Consider the following 22,748-nt stretch of genomic DNA (forward strand, 5'->3'; position numbering starts at 1 on the left):
CCCACGGATAGCCTGCCAGGGTCTCAAACTCAATGTATCTAAAACAGAATATAATATCTCCTCCTTAAACCAATTCTCTGGCAACTTTATTTCTATATCACCAATTATCCTAGTCTTGAAGCCAAAAAAAAATCATTTCTACTGCCTTCCTCTCCTTCAATCACATGCCCAGTCAACTACGTAGTAATAATAACAACTAGCATCTTTTTAGGGCTAACTGTAAGCTGAGCACAGTACCAGGCACTATTTACTCCTTGCAACTAACCTGCCAAACAGGTGTAATTATTCCCATTACGCTTATAAGGAAACTGAGGTTCAGGTGGTTAAGTAACTTGATAAAGGCCATATAGCTAGTAAGCAGCAAAACCCAAACCAGAGACACCCCCTGTCTTTGGCACCCATGCTCATGTATTATTCACACTATCACAATCTCATATCCACCCATAAGTTAGTTCTTCCATCCCTAATGCCATCACTCTGGGTTAGGCCTTTATTACTTTTTGTGTAAACCTTCAGACTTTTTTCCTGCAAATGTATCCTGCACAGGTGTGCTGCATTAAACTTCTTGACTGCTACCTTGTTCATGACATTCTCTTCCCCTTAAAAATGTTCACTGTTCCCCAAATAGTACAGACTTCCTCCATCCAAAGCCTTCCATCAACTGGATTTTCCCCCATCCTCCTGAAAACATGCAACTTTACAGTCAAGTCTAATTCTTTGCCACTCTCCAAAAATATGGAGTGAATTCCCATGTTCTGCTTATAATTAAGTAATTAATATCACCTAGAACACTGTCCAACTCATTCTGCAGGGCTCAACTCAAATGGTATCTTTGTAAAGATGCTTTCTCTGAGAGGAGGGAAATGACTAAAGAAGAAGAAAAGAAGTGTTATTTCTGTTTGAGAGCTTTCTTTCTGTCAGGCATTGTTCTAAAAAAAATCTGCATGACCAGTGAAATGGGTACAACTATTATCTCCAGTTTACAGATAGAGAATTGAAGCATAGAGCAGTTAAGTAACTAGCCAGGATTGCTTTGCTGTGTAAAGTCAAGATTCAAATCCATATTATTGGGCTCTAGAGGCCCCTTTCTTAACCATTTTACTCTAGTGAACTCTAAGAAGTGATCCTTCTTAACTTTCATGGATGGGTCAAGCTGATCACATCGGAATCTACTGATCAATCTTAGTATCACCAAAAACAGGACACCTAGACAATACATGCCTTTTAAAGTTATACAAGTAAGCAATTCACCACAGGCCTATAAGCATCCTTGCCAAATAAACTGCACTGGAATCTAATTATGGCTCCCCTCAGTGCTTCTCAAACTTTAATGAGCAAACACATCATCTAGGGATCTGGCTAAAAAGCAGATTCTGACTCAGTGGGTTAGCATGGGGCCTAAGAGTCTGTATTTCTAAGAAGCTCCCAGGAGATGCTTATGCTGCGGGACCACACTGTGAATAGCAAAGCTCCAGAATGTGGATCTAATCACCAGCTGACAAGACACAGGAGGGAGAGAGGAACAAATTAAGCAACTCATGGCTGGGGCTAGAACACAGTGATGAGGCACTTGCCTCAAGGGCAAAATTTAAGGGTGTGCCAAAAAATACAGTAATGGAGATAAATACTTGAATATGTATTTTCCAAAATCAAAATGAATGCAAAAAAATTATAATGAATATAAGGACACAATTTTAAATAAAGTCAGGGCCAATATCACTGGTATTTCTTCTTGCCTCAGGCTCCCAGATGGCTCTGCACAGCTACGCAGAAGCTATCTGCCCAGTTGAGGGTATGAAATATTCTACAGGGCAAATGTAGACCTAGTTTCTAAAGCATGTAAATATTATCAAAAGAAGGGGAATTGTAGTTTAAGAGACTTAAGAGACAGAAACTCATTTTGATATTCATTTGAACAAAAAGCACTGTAAAACAGACAACGTGGAGACAATAAGAAAAATAGAAACACAGACTGAATATTAGATAATATAAAAGAATTATTTTTGTGTTTTCAAGTTCATGATAATAATGACACTGTGATTTTTTTTTAAGTCCTTACCTACTGGAGTAAGGTATTGCAGTATTTATGGGTAAAATGATATAATATCTGGGTTTACTTTAAACTACTCCAGTAAAAAAAAAAAAAAAAAAGTAGAGGACATAGATGAAACAAAATTAGTGAAATGTTGATATCTGCTATAGCTGAGTAATGTTACTTAGAGATTCATTATACTATTCTCTAATTTTTATATGCTTAAGATTTTCATAATAAAAAGTTTTTTAAATTAATCTTTTTTTTCTTTAGGCACCCTTAACATTTACTTTGTACCCCTCAAACAGAACATAGCACATAGTTGTGCCTTATATATCTCTAATAAAAATAGGTACTTTTTTTATTTTTTTGAGATAGGGTCTCACTCTGTCGCCCAGGCTGGAGTGCAATGGTGCGATCTTGGCTCACTGCAACCTCCACTTCCTGGGTTCAAGTGATTCTGCTGCCTCAGCCTCCCAAGTAGCTGAAATTACAGGTGCCCACCACCATGCCCAGCTAATTTGTTATATTTTTTGTAAAGACATGGCTTCATTATGTTGGCCAGACTGGTCTCGAACTCCTGACCTCGTGATCTGCCTGCCTCAGCCTCCCAAAGTGTTGGGATTACAGGCATGAGCCACCACTCCTGGCCTAAAATAGGTATTATTTTTAATATGTGCCAGGAGCAGTGATTAGTGTCACAATAATATTGTGACATATTGCACAGGTAAATAAAAGTGAAGTTTAACAGGCTAAATAACTTGCCCAACGTCACACATCCAGAAAGTGGCAAAGGCAAGACTTAAACCCAGACCCCACTGGCTCAGAAGCTCACACTCTGAAGCACTATGGTATAACAATTTCTCTTATACCAAATGGATTGTATGATAGAAGGTAATCTCAGTTTACAGTTCTTCATCTCTCTCACAGTCCTAAGACACAGTGGCCATTTTGAGAGGTTAGGATCAGGACTATCTGGCTTTGTATGATGGCTCTGATACCAGCTGTGTGACCTTGAGCAAATTACTTCATCTTGCTGCCCCTAACTTTCTTCATCTATATAGGGCTATTAATCTCACATGAGTCTGAGATTAATAACCATCTCATAGAGTTATAGGAAGATGAAATGAGTTAATAAATGTAAAGTGCTCAGAATTGTGCCTGGCACATGGCAATCACTGATTAAGTATTAGCTATTATTATCATTATTATTATTATTATATTTTATTTTTGAGACGGAGTCCTGCTCTGTTGCCCAGGCTGGAGTGCAGTGGCATGATCTCGGCTTACTGCAGCCTCCACCTCCCGGGTTCAAGCAATTCTCCTGCCTCAACCTCCTGAGTAGCTGGGACTACAGGTGCACACCACTACACCCAGCTAATTTTTGTATTCTCAGTAGAGACAGGGTTTCACCATGTTGGCCAGGACGGTCTTGATCTCCTGACCTTGTGATCTGCCTGCCTCGGCCTCCCAAAGTGCTGGGATTACAGGTGTGAGCCACCATTATTAGTAGTACGTTCTCAATAAAATAGAATGACACTGAACACACCCCTCAGGCAAACTCATAATCATTTATTTTTACTACTTCTAAGAAACTGTTTTTGACCATAGAACTTGAAAGGTGGCTTGTACCAATGCTTAGAAAAGCCAATATACAGTAATCAAAATTAATGTTCCTATGTTTGGAGAAAGAAAGCTCCAATATTAATTAAAACCCTTAAACACAAGGACCAGGACCATTGCTACAGTAACACACTTGCTTTGCAAGCTTAATGTCAAGGAATTTATGGTGTCTGTGGGATTTTAAAATCTCCAGGAAGGTACCAGGATCCTAAGCTGAGAAGCTAGATGCTCCATAGAAATAAATAGGAGGTGCCAGGCATGGTGGCTCACGCCTGTAATCCCAGCACTTTGGGAGGCAGAGGAGGGTGGATCACTTGAGGTTAGGAGTTCAAGACCAGCCTGGCCAACATGGTGAAACCCCATCTCTACTAAAAATACAAAAAAAATTTAGCCCGACATGGTGGCACGCACATGTAGTCCCAGCTATTAGGGAGGCTGAAGCAGAAGAACTGCTTGAACCTGGGAGGTGGAGGCTGCAGTGAGCCAAGATCATGCCAAGATCACACCACTGCACGCTAGCCTGGAAGACAGAGTGAGACTCTGTCTCAAAAAACAAAAACAAAGAAAAAAAAAAACAAACAAAAAAGAAATAAATGGGATGCCCCTGGGTCACAGGCCAAGGTGGGTAGCAGAACTGGTGTCAGAAGCACTAAGCCAAAGGAATAAACTGAGAACCATGTGCCAGAACTAAGCAGGAGCTAAGCTATCGTTAACTGCTCAGCCACGGGAGTTAGTTGGGGAGTTGTGCCAAAGCTCACCAGCCAAAATGAGGGGGAGACAGACCAGAGCTGGCAAGAGCGAGGACAAGGTCCGCAGTGATACAGGAACAATCTGAGCCCAAATCAGATGGAAAAGGCTTCTGACATGGCTTGCTGCTTTTAACCACGTATGGCAGGCCTCTTTTGTAGTTATGTTGGGTCAGTCTTAAAACTATACTTTTCCAAGCTGTCTTATTACATGCGAAAGGTGAAATAAATAAGAGGCTCAGACCTTAGACCGCCTGGCAGATCCACATCTCCCTTCCCACTGGCGGGCTCTGAAGTCCCTCACAACCCAGTCGCCAGCGGCACCTGGTTTTAACTTCCACAGAGCTGAGTATGTATTATATCAAGTTTACTCACAATTACTAGCATTTATTGAACTCTTAAATCTAGCAGATAGGATGCTAACAGCTTTCCAGTTATATCAGTTAATCAATCCTTCAGTGACCCAATGAGATATTGTTATTATCCCCATTGTACAGATGAAGAACCTAAGACACAGGGTCACATTGCTAGGAAGCGTCAGTTCAGTCTGACTCCAGAGACAACATTTTTACTCCACTGCCTCCTTTCTTATGCTACCTTTTATTTGCAGACTCTGCTACTAAAAGGACCAGGAATGAGAGACTATTGCAGGGAAACTGCTGACATGATAAACCGAACAACCTGGAACATAATCTTCCCCAGGGAAGCTGGAAAGCTTGGTAAAAGCAGTTGAAGAGGAATGAGCAATCCTTAAACTGTCTTTACTTTCAGCAAACAGGGTCATTTTCTCCTCTGCAATCGCTCTTCTGGAGTTGAGAGGAGTCCCTGCTGCTCTTGTCAACTGCTGCAACCTGCTGTGGGGAAATTATGCAGAGGGGAAAAATATCACAGACTTCTTTTTCTTTGAAACTTGGGGGAAGGGAGAAAAAGAAGGGGGTGGAATTCTCAATGGAGAAAAAAATTATAAATACAGTAAAAATGGAATAGACCCTCCAAATAAATATCTGATATCAAAAGACAAACTAAGAGCAGTTATCAAAAGGGGTCAGATAAAAAGAAATTAAAATACGCAATTTTTCACAAATCTTTACCAAAAAATATTTGTTTGCTATTCATACAAAATGTCAAGAGAAGCAGTATCTGGGCTAGAAAAATATGATGACTCCAAAATCCATATATCATCCCTGAAAACAACCGTGTGGTTGTGATCCCTTACAGAGTGTGCAGAATGAGAATGGAACATGAGGGACACCAACGTTCAAAGCAGGAAGATATCTAAAGGTACCTAAAAGGATATGGGCCAAGAAAATCAAATGTGGCATGAAAAGTATCCCTTTCATTTAACGACTAGGAGGCCATTAATGACCTCATCAAGAGCAGGTTCAATCAAATGACAAGCCATTTTACTAAGCTTCTTCTCAAATGGAGGTAGGACTGCAAGTGTGAGATACACTTCTGAGGATGGTGTCAACGGAAGATGAGAGCAGGTCACCAAACACATGGGAATGCAGACTTGAGTGAAGATGTATGAGCTAGGAAAGATTCTGACAAACAGAGGAGAGAGAAAGCGAAAGTCTGAGACTAAAGATGTAAGTGAGGAAATGGACAACCAATGGGAGGTGAAAGAACGGGAAGCATCAGAGGGCTGACCAGGAGGATGGCTGCCTCAGCCACTGAGACAGAGAGAAAGGATGCCAATATGCACTCTGGGGTAACTGCCCATGTTTTTCATATTCTCTTTGAACTAGGAGTTAGGTTGCCTAAGAATAAGTATAGAGAAGATAGAGTGGGTAAGGCAATTTGTGAGTATTTCAAAATAAATTTTGTAGAAATTGAAAGAGTAACCTATGAATTTAGGGTATAATTTCCTTCAGAAGGACTCAACAGCCTAGGTTTGCGAATTCCAAGGGGTCAGTCAATAAGGTTGATCTTTGCCCTCTGCACACTCATCCTTTCATTCTCATTTGTTCCATCTTCCATAAGCAAAATGTGTGTCAAGTGTCTTCTATGTACTGGGCCTACAGGACAACACTGAGCAAGACAAACAGCACCCCTGCCTGTAGAGTCTTATGATATAACAGAAGAAACAAACAACAGAAAATCACTAATAGCAATGAATAATATATAGGAAGAGTTCATAGAACTATGGAGAAAATGTAAGAGGATTGTCTAATCCTGACTAGAGGGGACAAGGAAGGCTTGCTTCAAGAAATAACATTTGAGACTTGGAGGAATGATAGTTGCCTAAGGAAGAAGAGAAAGTCAGAGTGTTCCACGGAGAACAACATGTGCAAGGACATTCCAAGAAATCCTGAAACAGAAAGAACATGTCACTCTGGAAGATAGGAAAGGTCCATGTGTTAAAGTATAAAATGTTGCAAGTCCAGAGATGTATGCAGGGGCCAAGCACATGTAGAGCTGGTAAGAATATTGTGCTTGGAGTCTCAAAGCAATGGCAATCTATACTTACAAAGGATTACTCTAGCAACAGTGTCCAAAATAGATTAGAAACCGGCAAAGTAGGTGCCAGAACAGTGAGGAGGCCATTATTAAGGACCCAGGCAAGAGATGATAGTAGCATGGACAAAAGCCATGACAGTGAGGACAGGAAAAAGAAACTCAATACATTAAGAGATGTAGAGGGAGCAAAATCCTTTATAATGTATGACCTGGATGCGGGGAATGAAGGAGGATAAAGGATGATGCATAAATTCCTAGTTTGGGAATTTTTTTTTTTTTTTTTTGAGACAGAGTCTCTCTCTCTCTCTGTTACCCAGGTAGAGTGTGGAGTGCAATGATGTGATCTCGGCTCACTGCAGCCTCTGCCTCCTGGGTTCACACAATTCTCCTGCCTCAGCCTCCCGAGTAGCTGGGATTACAGGCATGTGCCACCACATCCAACTAATTTTATATTTTTAATAGAGATAGGGTTTTGCCATGTTGGCCAGGCTGGTCTCGAACTCCTGACCTTAGTTGATCTGCCTGCCTTGGACTCCCAAAGTGCTGGGATTACAGGCGTGAACCACCACGCCTGGCCTACTTTGGGAAATTGGATGGTGAGTGGTACCAATTACTGAGAAGGAACAGGTTTGGCAGGAAAGCTTTTTACTTTATTTTTCATCTGTTAAGTTTGAGGCAGCTGTGAAGCATCCAAATAGACAAATAAGTAGCTGACTGTATATACAGGTCTGGAATTCAAAAGAGGTCTTTATAGGGACAAAAATCTGGGAGATGGCTTCATATTGCTGGTAACTGAAGACATCATGAGTGATGAGATCATGCAGGAAGAGGATATAAAGTGAGAAGAAGGCCTAGGGCAGAGTTCTAGAGAGCTACTCCTCTAATGCTTGAGTAGAAGGGAAGAGAAGAGTAACAAAGGAGGTTGAGCACAGTGGCTCACGCCTGTAATCCCAGCACTTTGGGAGGCAGAGGCAGGAGGATCACCTGAGGTCAGGAGTTCAAGACCAGCCTGACCAACATGGAGAAACCCTGTCTCTACTAAATACAAAATTAGCCAGGTGTGGTGGTGCATGCCTGTAATCCCAGCTACTCAGGAGGCTGAGGCAGAGGTTGCGGAGAGCTGAGATCATGCCATTGCACTCCAGCCTGGGCAACAAGAGCGAAACTCCGTCTCAAAAAAAAAAAGAAAAAAAAAAAAGTAACAAAGGAGAAGAAGAAGAAACAGCCAGAGACAGAGGAGGAAAAACAGGATTTGGGGAGTCAAAAGACAAAAAAGTGAAGCATTTCAAGGAGAGTCAACAGTGTCTAAAGCTGAGTGGCTGATATGGTTTGGCTGTGTCCCCACCAAATCTCATCCTGAACTATAGTTTCCGTAATCCCCATGTGTCATGGGAGGGGCCCAATAGGAGGTAATTGAATCATGGGGGTGGTTACCTCCACGCTGTGCTCATGAAAGTGAGTGAGTTATCACAAGATCGGATGATTTTATAAAGGGGCTTTGCCCCTTTTGCTCAGCACTTCTCCTTGCTATCATCATGTGAAAGAGGATGTGTTTGCTTCCCCTTTTGTCATGACTGTAAGTTTCCTGAGGCCGCCCCAGCATGTGGAACTGTGGGTCAATTAAACCTCTTTCCTTTATAAATTACTCAGTCTCAGGTATCTTTATTAGCAGCGTGAGAACAGACTAATACAGTGGTCAAGAGGAATGCAACATAAAACTGGTGAAAATGATTATAATGAAAATTGGAGAGGATGTGGCATGAGTGGGAGATAGAAAAGCAGAGAGAACCTATTCAAAAAGTTTTATCAGCAGAGTGTGCTGTCATGCACCTTTAGTCTCAGCTTCTCAGGAGGCTGAAGTGGGAAGATCACTTAAGCTCAGGATTTTGAGGCTGCAGTGAGTTATGATCGCATCACTGTGCTCCAGCCTGGCTGACAGAGTGAGATCCCATCTCTAAACACAACAAAAACGAAAACAAACCTTTAGTTGTGAAAACGAGAGGAAATGAGAGATTAAAAGGCCCAGGAATGACGTGAAAAATGGAGTTGAGGAACATATGATGTGTTGGATCAAGGAATCTATGATATGAAAAAGATGAAAAGCAAGGAAGAGTGATAGATTGGGAAGAAAACAGGGGAGCCAAGGGACAAGAAATCCTAGTAACACTGAAGAGCAGAAGTAATGGAATGAAAAAAACTGGAATAATAGAAGGCCATAATGACAGAATGGCATACTGAAGTTCCATATTTCAAAAGTGGAACAGGGGCAAGTGATAAAGTTTAGCATTCAACCAATGAGAAGGGGGTGAAGTTGGAAGAAGGTGGAGTAGTGGGTCAAAGTTGCAGATACAGGAGAAGTCAAGGAAAGTGGGGGTAGATTGTTAGGTAGGTCATCCACACGGACACTCGGGGTGTCCAGGAAGATAACAGGACTTAGAAAGAAAGTGACATTGATAAGCCAGGCACCAAAGCCTAAGCTGAATGTAACCGAGATCCCAGAAGGCTGGAATATTTATGGTTTTATTAGATAGCCAGATATAAGGCTTGAAGGATGGAAGATGTATAAGATGGAAGATAAATGGTTTGGAACAGCTACTGAAGGGCCAGGAGAATCCCAACATCCTTACACCCCGATCCCATTTGAAAGGACAGAGATGGGAGCAAGATGACGGATAAAACGCGGGGCTAATGTGCATTGCATCTCCCACCTGGACAGACAGAACAGTGTGTGGAGAATCACACTGTGATCTTTTGTTCCAAGAACCACCACAGTAATGTACCAGGAAAACTGAAAGAATCCACAGATCCTTTGAAGGAAGCGACACATTGTTGCAAATGCTGCAAGACAGACTAAAAACTGTGATTCCCCCAAGTGTGAGGGGGGAAAACCTGCCTCTGAACACACATCCCTTCCAGGGAATTTGAAAATTCAGATCATGGGAGAAGGATTTAACCTTACACAGAGCTGGAACACATGTAGGGAACTGTGTGAAATAAAAAAGTAGAAGCAGCAGCAGGAAGAACCTTGTAGGCACACCCAGTCTCCAGCTTAAGCCCACAGATGCCATGCCCGACTATATCTTGCAGGAGCCACCAACGTTGTGGGCAGACAAGTGTGGAGAGTGTGGCCTGAAAGCCTTGCCTGCTTTCTCAGCGGGGAAGCTTATGACCTGGGGCAGGTCTGAGTTCTGCGCACAGGCTGCCTGGATCTAAACTTGGCACTGTTAGCAGAGCACTCTGGAAGTGAGAACAGCCTCACTAAATGCGTGGGAGCTGGATGAGGCCTTTCACTACCAGCTATCCCCTACTTCCCTGGTGAACTATACGGCACAACAGAAGCAGCCATAATACCCTCTGGAACATAACCCCACTGGCCTGAGAACCACCTCCCCATACCCCACAGTGGCCACAGCAAGCCCTCCCCAAGGACAGTCTTAGCTCAGACCCACCTAACCCTGCCCCCACCTGAAGGTATTTCTCTATGAGCCCTGGTAGCTGAACACAAAATATAGAAACTCTTGGGAGTTTTATGGCCCCACCCATCACCTGAGAAACCAGAATATTTGCCCCAACTTAGGGCAAGTTCAAATCCCACTATTACTACCGCAGTTGGTGTTCTCTTGCAAGTGCCACCTCCTGGCTGAAGGTCAACCAACTCAGGCCATTACCACAACTCATGACAGAGTAATACTGCTACTAGGAAGGAGAAAACAACAGCTAACACCACTGCCTGCAACATCCTGGCTAACCAAAGGTCCTGAGTCTATCCATGTGACAACTTCACTACTTGCATAACCAGCATTCAAGAAAGCCAGCACACTAAACCTGTCTACAGCCAAGGATCCTCACAGAGTCTATATCATTCACCTGCCACTTCCACCAGAGCAGGTGCTGGTACCCATGGCTGACAGACCTGAAGATGGATTACATCACAGGACTCTTTGCAGACATTCCCCAGCACCGGCTCAGAGCCCGCTATCCCTGCTGGGTGGCTAGATCCAGAAGACCAGTAACAATCATTGCACTTTGGTTCTCAGGAAGCCCCATCCCTAGGAGGAGCAGGAGAGCACGACATCAAGGAATCACTTCATGTGACAAAAGAATCTGAAGAGCAGGCCTTGAGTTCCAGATCCTTCTGCTTGTGGGTAGTTTCTCACAGCACAGACAAAATTGCAGCACTGGACACAGTAGGGAAAGTTTGCACCTAAACCCCAACAGGCAGGCAGCCTCTGATCACATAGGGCCTTGGAGAAGAGGTCCTTGTTCCCTACTGGCACTCCACTGCAGAGGAACTCAAACAAATCAGCAAGAAAAAAGCAAATAATTCCATCAAAAAGTGGCCTAAGGACATGAATAGACAATTCTCAAAAGATATACAGATGGCCAACAAGTATATGAAAAAATGCTCAATATTACTAATTATCAGGGAAATGCAAATTTTTAAAAAATGAGATACCACCATACTCCTGCAAGAATGGCCGTAATTAAAAAATTAAAAAATAACAGATGTTGGCATGGATGTGGTGAAAGGGGAACACTTACGCTGCTAGTGGGAATGTAAATTAGTACAACCACTATGGAAAACAGTATGGAGATTCCTTAAATAACTAAAAGCAGAACTACCATTAAATCCAGCAATCCCACTACTGGATATCTACCCAAAGAAAAAGAAGTCATTATATGAAAAAGACACTTGCATATGCATGTTTACAGCAGCAAAATTTGCAACTGCAGAAATATGGAACCAACTTAAATGCCCATCAACGAGAGGCTAAAGAAAAGGTGGTATATATACACCATGGAATACTACTCGGCCATAAAATAAAATAAAATAATGGCACTTGCAGCAAACTGGATGGAGTTGGAGACCATTACTCTAAGTGAAGTAACTCAGGAATGGAAAGCCAAACACCATATATTCTCATTTATAAGTGAGAGCTAAGCTATGAGGACACAAAGGCATGAGAATGATATAAGGGACTCTGGGGACTCAGGGGGAAAGGCGGGAGTTGGGTGAGGAATAAAAAACTACACACTGGGTACAGTGTACACTGCTCCGGTAACAGGTACACCAATATCTCAGAAATCACCACTAAAGAACTTATCTATGTAACTAAAAACCACCACCTGTTGCCCAAAAACTATTAAAATAAAATGTGTAAAAACCACAACAATAAAATGACCTGATTGGGGGAAAAAAAAAAAGAAGAAGAAGAAGAAGAAAGGACAAGGCAGCTTCCACTCAAGAAGACGACAGGGTAAGACTTTCTCATGGTAAAAACAAGTTTGGTATAAAGAATGTGAGCACTGTTCTGTGAAAAGGTTGGGGATATATAGGCAAAAAAAATGGGGGGAGGGCAACAAAAGGAAAAGTATCACAGCATAATAAAGGCCATATATCATGAGCCCACAGCTAACATCATACCCAATTTTGAAACACTGGAAGTTTTTCTTCTAAGATCAGGAATAAGACAAAGATGTTACTCACCACTTCTACTCAACATAGCACAGGAAGTTCTAGCCAGAGCAATGAGGCAAGAAAAAGAAATAAAGGTATCCAAATTGGAAAGGAAGAAGTAAAATTATCCCTATTCACAGATGACATAATCTTATATACAGAAACTCTAAAGATTCTACACCAAAAAAAAAAAAAAAAAAAAAAACTGTTAGAACTAATAAATTCAGCAAAGTCGCAGGATACACACCACACAAAAATCAGTTATATTTCTATATCCTAAGAATGAACAATCTGAAAAGGAAATTAAGAACACAATCCCATTAACAATTGTGTCAAAAGAATAAAATACTTAGGAATAAACATAAGCAAGTAGGTAAAAGACTTACATGCTAAAAACTACAAAACACTGCTGAAAGAAATTGAAGAGGACAATTAAATAAAAAGACATCTTATGTTCATAAATTAGAAGACTTAATATTGTTAAAATGGCTATTCTACAAAGCAATGTACAGATTCAATGCAATCCCAATGACATTTTTTGCAAAAATAGAAAAAACTATCCCAAAATTCATATGGAATCTCAAGAAACCCCCAAATATCCAAAACAATCTTGAAAAAGAACAAGGATGGAAGCCTCATACTTAATGAATTTTAAAATATATTACAAAGCAACAGTCCAGTATGGTATTGGCATAAATACAGATATATAGACTAATGAACAACAGAGAGCCCAGAAATAAATCCTCATCTATATAGTCAAATGGTCTTCAACAGGGATGCCAAGACCACACAATGGGGAAAGGACGGTTTCTTCAAGAAATGGTATTGGGAGGCCGGGCGCGGTGGCTCAAGCCTGTAATCCCAGCACTTTGGGAGGCCGAGACGGGCGGATCACGAGGTCAGGAGATCGAGACCATCCTGGCTAACACGGTGAAACCCCGTCTCTACTAAAAAATACAAAAAACTAGCCGGGCAAGGTGGCGGGCGCCTGTAGTCCCAGCTACTTGGGAGGCTGAGGCAGGAGAATGGCATAAACCCGGGAGGCAGAGCTTGCAGTGAGCTGAGATCCGGCCACTGCACTCCAGCCCGGGCGACAGAGCGAGACTCCATCTCAAAATAAAAAAAAAAAAAAGAAATGGTATTGGGAAAACTAGATATCCATATGGAAAATAATGAAGCTAAACCCCTATCTTACCTCATATAAAAAAATTAACTCAAAATCTGTTAAAGACCTCAATGTAAGACCCAATATAAAACTCCTGGAAGAACACACAGGGAAAAGCTTCATGACACCGGATTTAGCAATGGTTTCTTGAATATAACACCAAAAGCAGAGGCAAACAAAAGCAAAAGTAGACAAATGGGCCTTAACCAAACTAAAAACAACGTATATCAAAGGACACGATCAATTGTGTAAAAAGGCCAGCTACAGAATAGGAAACAATATATTCCAAATTCTATAATCTCACAAGGGGTTAGTATCTGGAATTCATAAAGAACTCTTACAAGTCAACAACAACAACAACAACAAAAAACTCAATTAAAAATGGAAAAAGGACTTGAATAGACATTTCTCCAAAGATTTTTAAATGGCCAACATGCATGTGAAAAGATGCTCAACTTCCTTAATCATTAGAGAAATGCAAACCAAAACCACAATGACATATCATCTCACACCCATAAGGATAGCCCATATCAAACAAACAGAAAATAATGAGTGTTGATGAGGGTATGGAGAAACTGAAAACTTTGTACACTGTGGTGGGATTGTAAAATGATGAGCTACAATGGAAAAACAGTATGAAGGCTCTTCAAAAAATTAAAAATAGACTACCATATGATCTAGCAATCCCCACTTCTGGGCATATATCCAAAATAATTAAAAACAGGATCTCCAAGAGGTATCTGTACACTCAAGTTAATTGTAGCATGTTTCACAATAATCAAGAGGTAAAAGTAACCAAAATGTCCACTGACAGATGTAAAGGCCATACCTCTTTAAAGAATGTATCTTTACATTTAGAGATATTATAGACCGGGCACGGTGGCTCACACCTGTAATCCCAGCACTTTGGTAGGCCAAGGCGGGCAGATCACCTGAGGTCAGGAGTTCGAGACCAGCCTGGCCAACATGGTAAAACCCTGTCTCTACTAAAAATGGAAAAATTAGCCAGGCATGGTGCACGCGCCTGTAGTCACAGCTGCTTGCGGTGCTGAAGCAGGAGAATCACTTGAACCTGGGAGGCAGAGGTTGTAGTGAGCCAAGATCACACCACTACACTCCAGTCTGGGTGACAGAGCAGGATTCCATTTCAAAAAAAAAAAAAAAGAAAAGGTAAAGATAAACATTATGGACATTGTAAGTGAAATAAGCCAACCACAAAAAAATAAATACTATATGACTCACTGACACAAAGTATAAAGTGGTCAAATTCCTAGAAACAAAAAGTAGAATAGTGGTTGTCAAGGGCAGCTGGGGTGGGGCAGGAATGGGCAGTTGTTCAACGGGTACAGAGTTTCAGTTTTGCAAGATGAAAAAGTTCTAGTGGCCGGGCGCGGTGGCTCAAGCCTGTAGTCCCAGCACTTTGGGAGGCCGAGACGGACGGATCACGAGGTCAGGAGATCGAGACCATCCTGGCTAACACGGTGAAACCCCGTCTCTACTAAAAAATACAAAAAACTAGCCGGGCGTGGTGGCGGGCGCCTGTAGTCCCAGCTACTCGGAGGCCGAGGCAGGAGAATGGCGTAAACCCGGGAGGCGGAGCTTGCAGTGAGCTGAGATCCGGCCACTGCACTCCAGCCTGGGCTACAGAGCGAGACTCCGTCTCAAAAAAAAATAAATAAATAAAAATTTAAAAAAAGTTCTAGAGATTTGTTGAACAACAATGTGAATATACTTAACACCATCAAACTGTAGATTTACAAATGGTTAAGGTGAAAATGTTTATGTCCCGTGTTTTTTCACCACAATTTTTTTAAAAAGGCTAAATAGTACCAAATCATGCAAGAGAACAGTCTGAGAAAAAGAAGAGCAATAGAACAACAGGAGTTTGCATTTGCGGCAGTAACACCGAATGTGAACGGTGGAGAAAGAGCAAAATGAGGCCTCCAGGCTGCCACCACACTTCTGGCTCAAGCTGTTTCAGATCCAATTTAGAACAAGGCCTCCATTAGTCCTCAAGACTTAATGGTCCTTTTTTAAAGTCTCAAGGTTACATGGGCAAGAACTTATCATGGTTCCTCTAAAGACATCCTGAACAGAGTACACAGTTCCTCGAATCTTCACCTAGTCATAGAAACAGCAGGAATCCTCAGTAGGTGGGAATTTCCCCCGACTGACCTAGTCATGACCTAGATTGGATGCACCTGCAAAGGGGCCTTGAGGACTCAAGTGTAGTTAGAAAAAGGAGAAGCCAAACACTCCATGCTCTATTTGTTAAAATATCTGCTCCACCCTTTTCTTAATTACAAATTTTAAACTTCTTACGTTTGCTCTTTTCCTTAGATGCTGGCTAATGGAATTCGAGCGTCTGGCCTTGACAATACTTAGAAAGAAAAGAAGGGGAATATATTCCAATTTTCCCACAGCTGCAAAAAAAGCAGACATCATGTTGTATCATAAAGTTATTCTCACAGTGGTGAACTGAGAGTGTTCACAAAATATCAATATGAATCTCTTTTCCAATGTGGAGACTTCTAGTTCAAAGAGTAATTGTTCTGTTTTCTTTTCAACAAAGCAGTCATTTAAGACATCTGGATTTTAGTATTGCTACATACTTAAAATGTAGTCCTTAATCTCCAAAAGACTGCAATTTGATTGGCTGCCATCATAATTTGTATAATTTTTATACAAAAACTTATCTGTTTATTTAAATCTTATTACCATGTTAAACTAAAAGAGGAGCTTTGGCACTTTCTTCTCCCTCCATGCATGAAGACTAATAAAATCCATGACTCCTCTGAATTCTTTATTTAAACAAAAGGTTTGAAAGCCTAGTTCTCATTTAAGTCAATGTAGGCTAATGGGATAGATGAGGATAGTCACAGGGGATAGGGGAACAAATTCAGTAAGTGTCCCTTGATGACAGATCAAGAGACTATAGTAAGAAACGGAAGGAATAAAACGCCAGGGAGACATGAGTTCCAGTCCTTGCTTACTACTGTGAAAGGAAAATAAATCTTGGGGCCCCAAAATCACTAAGCTAAAGAAAAAAAGTCAAGCTGGGAACTGCTTGGGGCAAAAGTGCATCCCATTCTTTTTTTTTTTTTTTTTTTTTTTGAGACAGGGTCTCACTCTCCCACCCAGGCCGGAGTGCAGTGGCCTGATTTCAGCTCAAGTGATTCTCTTGCCTCAGCTTCCGGAGCAGCTGGGACTACAGGTGTGCACCACTACTATCTGGCTAATTTTTGTACTTTTGGTAGAGATGGGGTTTCACCATGTTGGCCAGGCTGGTCTTAACTCCTGACCTCAAAGGATCCACCTGCCTCGGCCTCCCAAAGTGCAGGGATTACAGGCGTGAGCCACCGCGCCCTGCCGCCTCCCACTCTATTCAAAGTCATCCCTCTGCTTACTGAGATAAATACATATTTGATTGTCTACTTGGGAGAGACCAATCAGAAAGTCAAAAGAATGCAACCATTTGTCTCTTATCTACCTTCGACCTGGAAGCTCCCTCCCTACTTTCAGCTGTCTTCCTTTTGTTTCAAGTTGTCCCACAATGACAAAAACATTGGTTTTTGTCCCAAGACCAAAACCAATGTTCATCTTACATATATTGATGTGTCATATCTCCCTAAAATGTATAAAACCAAGCTGTGCTCAGACCACCCTGGGCACAGGTCATCAGGACCTTGTGAGGCTGTGTCACAGGCGCACGTCCTTAACCTTGGTAAAATAAACTTACTAAATTGACTAAGCCCCGTCTCAGATTTTTGGTGTTTACACTAACTTGGGAAAGGACTTATCTTTCTCTAGGATGTCTTAATTTCTTCAACCATAAAAGTAATGAATAAAAATAGCTTCCTTTCTGATCCCTCTACTTTATTCTCTATCCACTGGATATGAGTATATATGTAGTTCCAGCTCTGGTTACAAGAAGTCTTTGTTTTTGCTTTGAATCGCATTTTTCTTTTACACCACGTTTTATAGAGATAAGCACAGCTGAACAAGATTTTAACCCGAAGCTCTTTGGGGCTGTTTCGCTGTGGGTGCAAAGGTGGGGTGGGGCTGTCAGATAATTACCAGTGTTTTCCATAGAGCCAATGGCCTCCCCAGGTCAGCAGGCAGAGCCCAGCTGTAGTTTTCTTCCAATGGTTTCGAAGCGTTTTAAAGAACACCGTCATCTTCTAGAGATTTGCTAGGTTAGTAGAGGCAGAAAAAGAAAAAAAAAAAAAATTTATCCATGATCTTCATGTAATGTCCCTATTACTCTATCTTCCATTCTTTTATCCTCTCCCACTCTTTTTCCCACTCATTCCTCTTCCTCCTTACCATTTCTCCTCTGGCCTCAGCTCATCTTCTCCCTTCTATTCCCATCATCTTCATCTTCTCAACCACCCACACATCCACCTTTCTTTCTATTTCCACCTAACCTATACCTCTTCCCTCTCTGATCACTTTTTCCTCATTGTAATAGAAGGAAGAGGGATGGGGCAGAAAGAGAGGAAGGGAATTCCAGACTTCCTCTGGTTTTTCTGACTCCTTACAGCCTCACTGTACCACTGTTTAAGAGTATACATTTGTCTATCCATCATAAGTGTCCCAAAAACACAAAAATAATACGAAGGGCGAGTTCAAAATAGAAGAAAATACCAGGTCCTCAACAGGAAAAGAAACAGAAAACATGTATAGAAAACTCAATGAAGAGGCAATGCACATGGCTATCTAAAAATGTTCAACTTCCTGAATAAAGACATGCAAATTACAGAGACCATTATTGACCAAAATAATTTTTTAAATGATCGTATTCACTGATGACATAATAAAATGACACTCATACACTCCTTTAAAGAAGGCAAATTAGGAAGACTTTACTAAAAAACAGTGACACAACAGAATATCTTTATTCTTCATGACACTTATTATTTGATGATGCTTATATTCACTTGCTTGTTTATTAGCCTAATCCTACTGGAATGTAAACTCCATGAGAGTAAGGACATTGTTCTGGTCACTGCTGTATCCCATGCCTAAAGTAAGATCCGGCATACAATAGCTGTTTAAGAAATATTTGTAATATTTTTTTACCCCAAATTTGTACTGATGTGGAAAAAACCCAAAACATAATGTTGAGTAAAATTAGCAGGATAAAAAGCCATATATAATTGGCATTATCCCAATTATGTTCAAACATGAGTATAAATTTAAAAAAAAAACCAAGACAATTAAACAAAAACAAATTTTTTTTTTAGACAGGGTCTCACTCTGTCATCCAGGATGGAGTCCAGTGGCACAATCGTAGCTCACTATAACTTCTGGGCCCAAAAAAATCTCCTGCCTCAGCCTCCCGAGTAGCTGGAACCACAGGCATGTACCACTACACTTGGCTAATTTTTTGTTAGAGACAAGGTCTCACTATGTTGCCCAGGCTGGTCTCAAACTCCTGGCCTCAAGCAATCATCCCACCTTGGCCATCCAAACTGCTGGGATTATAGACGTAAGCCAATGCACCTGGCTCAAAAACAAAATTTTAAAGTAGATCCCTCTAGGTTGTGGAATGGTGGGTGATGTTTATTTTATTTTTAAAATTGCAATGTACTTTCTAAGTTTTTGAAAATGAACTTAATTATTTTCTAGATAAACAAAAATTTAAGAAAAAAATTTTTATGACTGTTAGTGAGGTATATAGACCAAGAAAAAAAAACTGTTTCCACTTAAAAGTCCAGTTCTTTTATGACTCCCTTTAAATCCCATTGGTTAAAATTCCTCTCAAGGGAAGAAACATCCTTATCGAAAGCAGCAGTGAAGGCAGTGCCAGGGAGACCATCTTCCTGTGAATCCCATATACCGTCAGGCTGACACATGATTCCAAAGGCCCAACTAATTATTGAACTCCTCTCCATCTGACCCTAAATCACTCCTTCATTCAAGAGCCCTTTAATAAACACCTATGTGGTAGGCTCTGTGCTGGGTGTGAGGGCAGAGAAGAACCAGTCTCATTTGTTCTCAAGTAATCACAACTGTCAAACCCACAATGCTAACACAATTATACAATTACGACTGCAGTACAGTGAGATAAATGAGTCAGCACAAGGCTTTGTGAGAGTCTGCAAGAATGAACCTAACCTGGTCTAGGGCTGAGGGGGTGACGCACAGTCAATGAAGTCTTCCCTGAGCCCTGAAGAATGAGGAGGAGTCACTAAAGTTACGAAGGAGCTTTGTGGATGCTATTGTCTGAATGCTGTGTTCCCCAAAAATGCTGATATGGAAGCCCTATCCCCAGTGAGATGGTTTTAGGAGATAGAGCCTTCGGGAGATAATTGGGTCATAAGAGTGGCTCCCATGAAAGGGATTAGTGTCCTTATAAGACTAGACTTGGCCGGGCGCGGTGGCTCAAGCCTGTAATCCCAGCACTTTGGGAGGCCGAGACAGGCGGATCACGAGGTCAGGAGATCGAGACCATCCTGGCTAACACGGTGAAACCCCGTCTCTACTAAAAAATACAAAAAACTAGCCGGGCGAGGTGGCGGGCGCCTGTAGTCCCAGCTACTCGGGAGGCTGAGGCAGGAGAATGGTATAAACCCGGGAGGCGGAGCTTGCAGTGAGCTGAGATACGGCCACTGCACTCCAGCCTGAGAGACAGAGCCAGACTCCGTCTCAAAAAAAAAAAAAAAAAAAAAAAAAAGAAGACTAGACTCTACAGAGATGGTCTCTCTGCATTGTGAGGATACAGCAAGAAGAGAGATATCTACAAACCAAGGAAGAGGGCTATCACCAAGCACTCAACCATGCTGGCACCCTGACTTTGGACTTCCAGCCTCCAGAACTGTGAGAATTAAATTTCTGTTGTTTAAGCCACCCAGTTTTTGTTTTTTTTTTTTTTTTTTACAGTAGCCCAAACTGAGAGTGTACAAAGGCATAAAAGACAGTAAAGTGTGTTGAGAGAAACATACGTAGGTAGTGAGGGGAGAACTAGGTTCATGGCTGAGACCCCTGTAACAAGAGAGAGATTAACAAGAGAAAAACATACATATTTATTTAAGGTAAGTTTTAGGTGACACAAGAATCTTCATAAGAAAATGAATACCCAGAAACAGGTAAATTCACGTATTTTTATGCTAGGTTTGATGCAGAGTGGACGGCCATGGAGAAATATGACTGGAAAAAGGGGGTATGATCTAACGGTAATATGCTAGGGAGAACTTAGCAAGGCCTGTTTGTTCAGATTCTTCTCTGTGTACCTGTGTCTTCAAAGATAAGGGCATTCCTTTCCTTGATCCTATACTCATAGGATGAGCAACTCTCACAGGAGGGTCTTATACAGAAGAAGGTCAAAGAATTATTTTATGGCCTGCTTCAGGGGAGAAGAGTGGAAAGCCACAAAGTGACTTTCCTGCTTCAGTTGTTTCCTCTAATGCCAACGAGTCATATTTTGGGGCAGTGTGTCCTGTACCCCATCAACAGCAGAGTAAAAATTGGAGTGTCTAGAACAGGGGTTCTCAACCTTTAGTGCAGAACTTGTTAAAAACATAGAATCCTGGAAACTGCCCCCTCCCCAAAGAGTCTCATTTGTTTTGGAATTAAGCTGTCATCTTCACTTTTAACAAGTACTCCCATGTTGGTTGTAATGGAGGTCACCACTATACCAGACTTTGAGAAACAGTGGTTTAGAGATAAAGGATTGAGGACCGGGGGGGATTAGAAAAGACCTTGAACCCACACTAAGGACTTTGGCTATTATTTTGAAGACAATGAAAAACCTTTAATGAGCTCTAAGCAGGTGGGTGATATAATCATATTTGAACTGTTAAAAGACCACTTTGTAGCAGAATGAAAAATGAACTGGAAGAAGCTAAAATTAAAGCTAAAGAGAACCATTAGGAAGTTATTGCCATAATCTCTAGGCACCTAAAAGAACAAACCAAGATAAAGGATGGATTTGGAAAGCTTTAGAAAGTAGAAATTGGCAGCACTTGGTGGTTCATTGACTGTAGGAAGTGAGAGAGGAGGAACCAAGCCAGGTTTTTGTGCTTGGGTGACTGATTGAATAGTGATTTCAATCATTTAGATTTGAGTGGTAGGTTTGTGGAGAAGAGTAGTGCGGTTTAAGAGATACTGAATTTGACATGCCTGTGGAGCATCCAGGTGGAAATGTTTTTCTCACTAGACAGTGAACCCCTCGTGGGCAAGTTCTGTCTATCCATCTTCAGCACCAGAACCTAGTAAAGCGCCAGAATGAATGAACCAACCATCCCATCAATGGATCGGATACTATTGACCCCATTTTGCAAAGGACTATGCTGAAGTCCAAGGGACGGAGTGAGGGAGGGTTCACAAGTTAGCGACAGCTCTGGGACTCGAACCTAGGACAGCTGACTCCCGCAGTGACCACGAGATAAGTGCGAGGCCCTCCGCCGCCGCGCCGGCCAGGCCCGCACCCCCTACCCTCAAGCCGCGCAGCCGCCTGCACCCACGACGCCTGATGCTCGGGTACCCGAGGCTCTCGGCCCAGCGCGACTCCAGAGGCTCCGCCCAGCGCCCCGGGCCCCCATCCCGACTCCCACCCCGCTCGCGCGCCCGTTCCCAGCGCCCCGCACTCCGCTCCCCGCCCGTACGCCGCTGCACTCACCACGGCTGGTCCAGCTCGCGGCTTTGCCTTTCCTGTGTGCTCCCTCCAGATTCCCCGGCTCGTTCAAGGGAAACCGCTGCCGCCGCCCTCGGGTTCCGCCGCGGGTCTGCGAGTGCGCGCGGGCCGGGCCGGGGGCGGGAACCGGCTCGGATGCCCAGGGACGGTGCGGGTGGCAGGGCCTGCCGCCCTGAGGCTGCCTTTCCCCGCGTTCCCTGGTTGATTGACTCACTCTTCCTTTCATCCATCCATCCTTTGCGCAATAATATTTGATGGGAAGTCTGCCAAGGTAACAGTGCTTTAGCACCTGGAACTAAGTCGGAAAATAAATTAACTAAATGAACAAGGCCATTGGAGATGGTGCTCCGTGCCACGAAGAAAATGAAACGGGTGACGGAAGGCAGGGCGGGTTGGGGGAGAACTGCGTGAAATTAGGCGGCCTGTGCTAGGCCTTCTGAGAACGGGGCCATTGGTCTGAGACCTGAATGTCAAGAAGGAGCAGCCGAAGCAAAGACCCAGGGGAGAGAGCCTGGAGAGGGAAGGGCCGGTGCAAAAGCTCAGAAACCTGGGGCAGTCTGGCGAGTTGCAGGCCAGTGTGGGTGAGGCAGAGAGAGCTAAGGAGAAGGGCCACGCCAAGCGAGGAA

The 22,748-nt window shown here is 42.4% G+C and overlaps 1 protein-coding gene across 4 annotated transcripts in view; it reads right to left on the reverse strand.

The window, feature by feature from the left end:
* Window positions 1-22,343, reverse strand: part of AGK (acylglycerol kinase) — a 104,076-nt gene extending 81,733 nt beyond the window's left edge. For 2 of the 4 annotated variants that reach the window (XM_033193975.1, XM_033193972.1), the window contains exons 1-2: window positions 22,108-22,343; window positions 17,562-17,676 (exon numbers count right to left, since the gene is read on the reverse strand). In XM_033193975.1, the coding sequence (XP_033049866.1) occupies window positions 17,562-17,662 (101 nt within the window). In that variant the 5' untranslated portion in view covers window positions 17,663-17,676; window positions 22,108-22,343. Of the gene's footprint in view, window positions 1-17,561; window positions 17,677-17,810; window positions 18,548-21,841; window positions 21,963-22,107 lie in introns of those variants that run through there. The other 2 variants (XM_033193973.1, XM_033193974.1) reach the window with 2 other exon arrangements.
* Window positions 22,344-22,748: the final 405 nt, after the last annotated feature.

Source organism: Trachypithecus francoisi, unplaced genomic scaffold (genome assembly GCF_009764315.1).
Source record: "Trachypithecus francoisi isolate TF-2019V2 unplaced genomic scaffold, Tfra_2.0 Lachesis_group4, whole genome shotgun sequence".
Lineage (NCBI taxonomy): Eukaryota > Metazoa > Chordata > Mammalia > Primates > Cercopithecidae > Trachypithecus > Trachypithecus francoisi.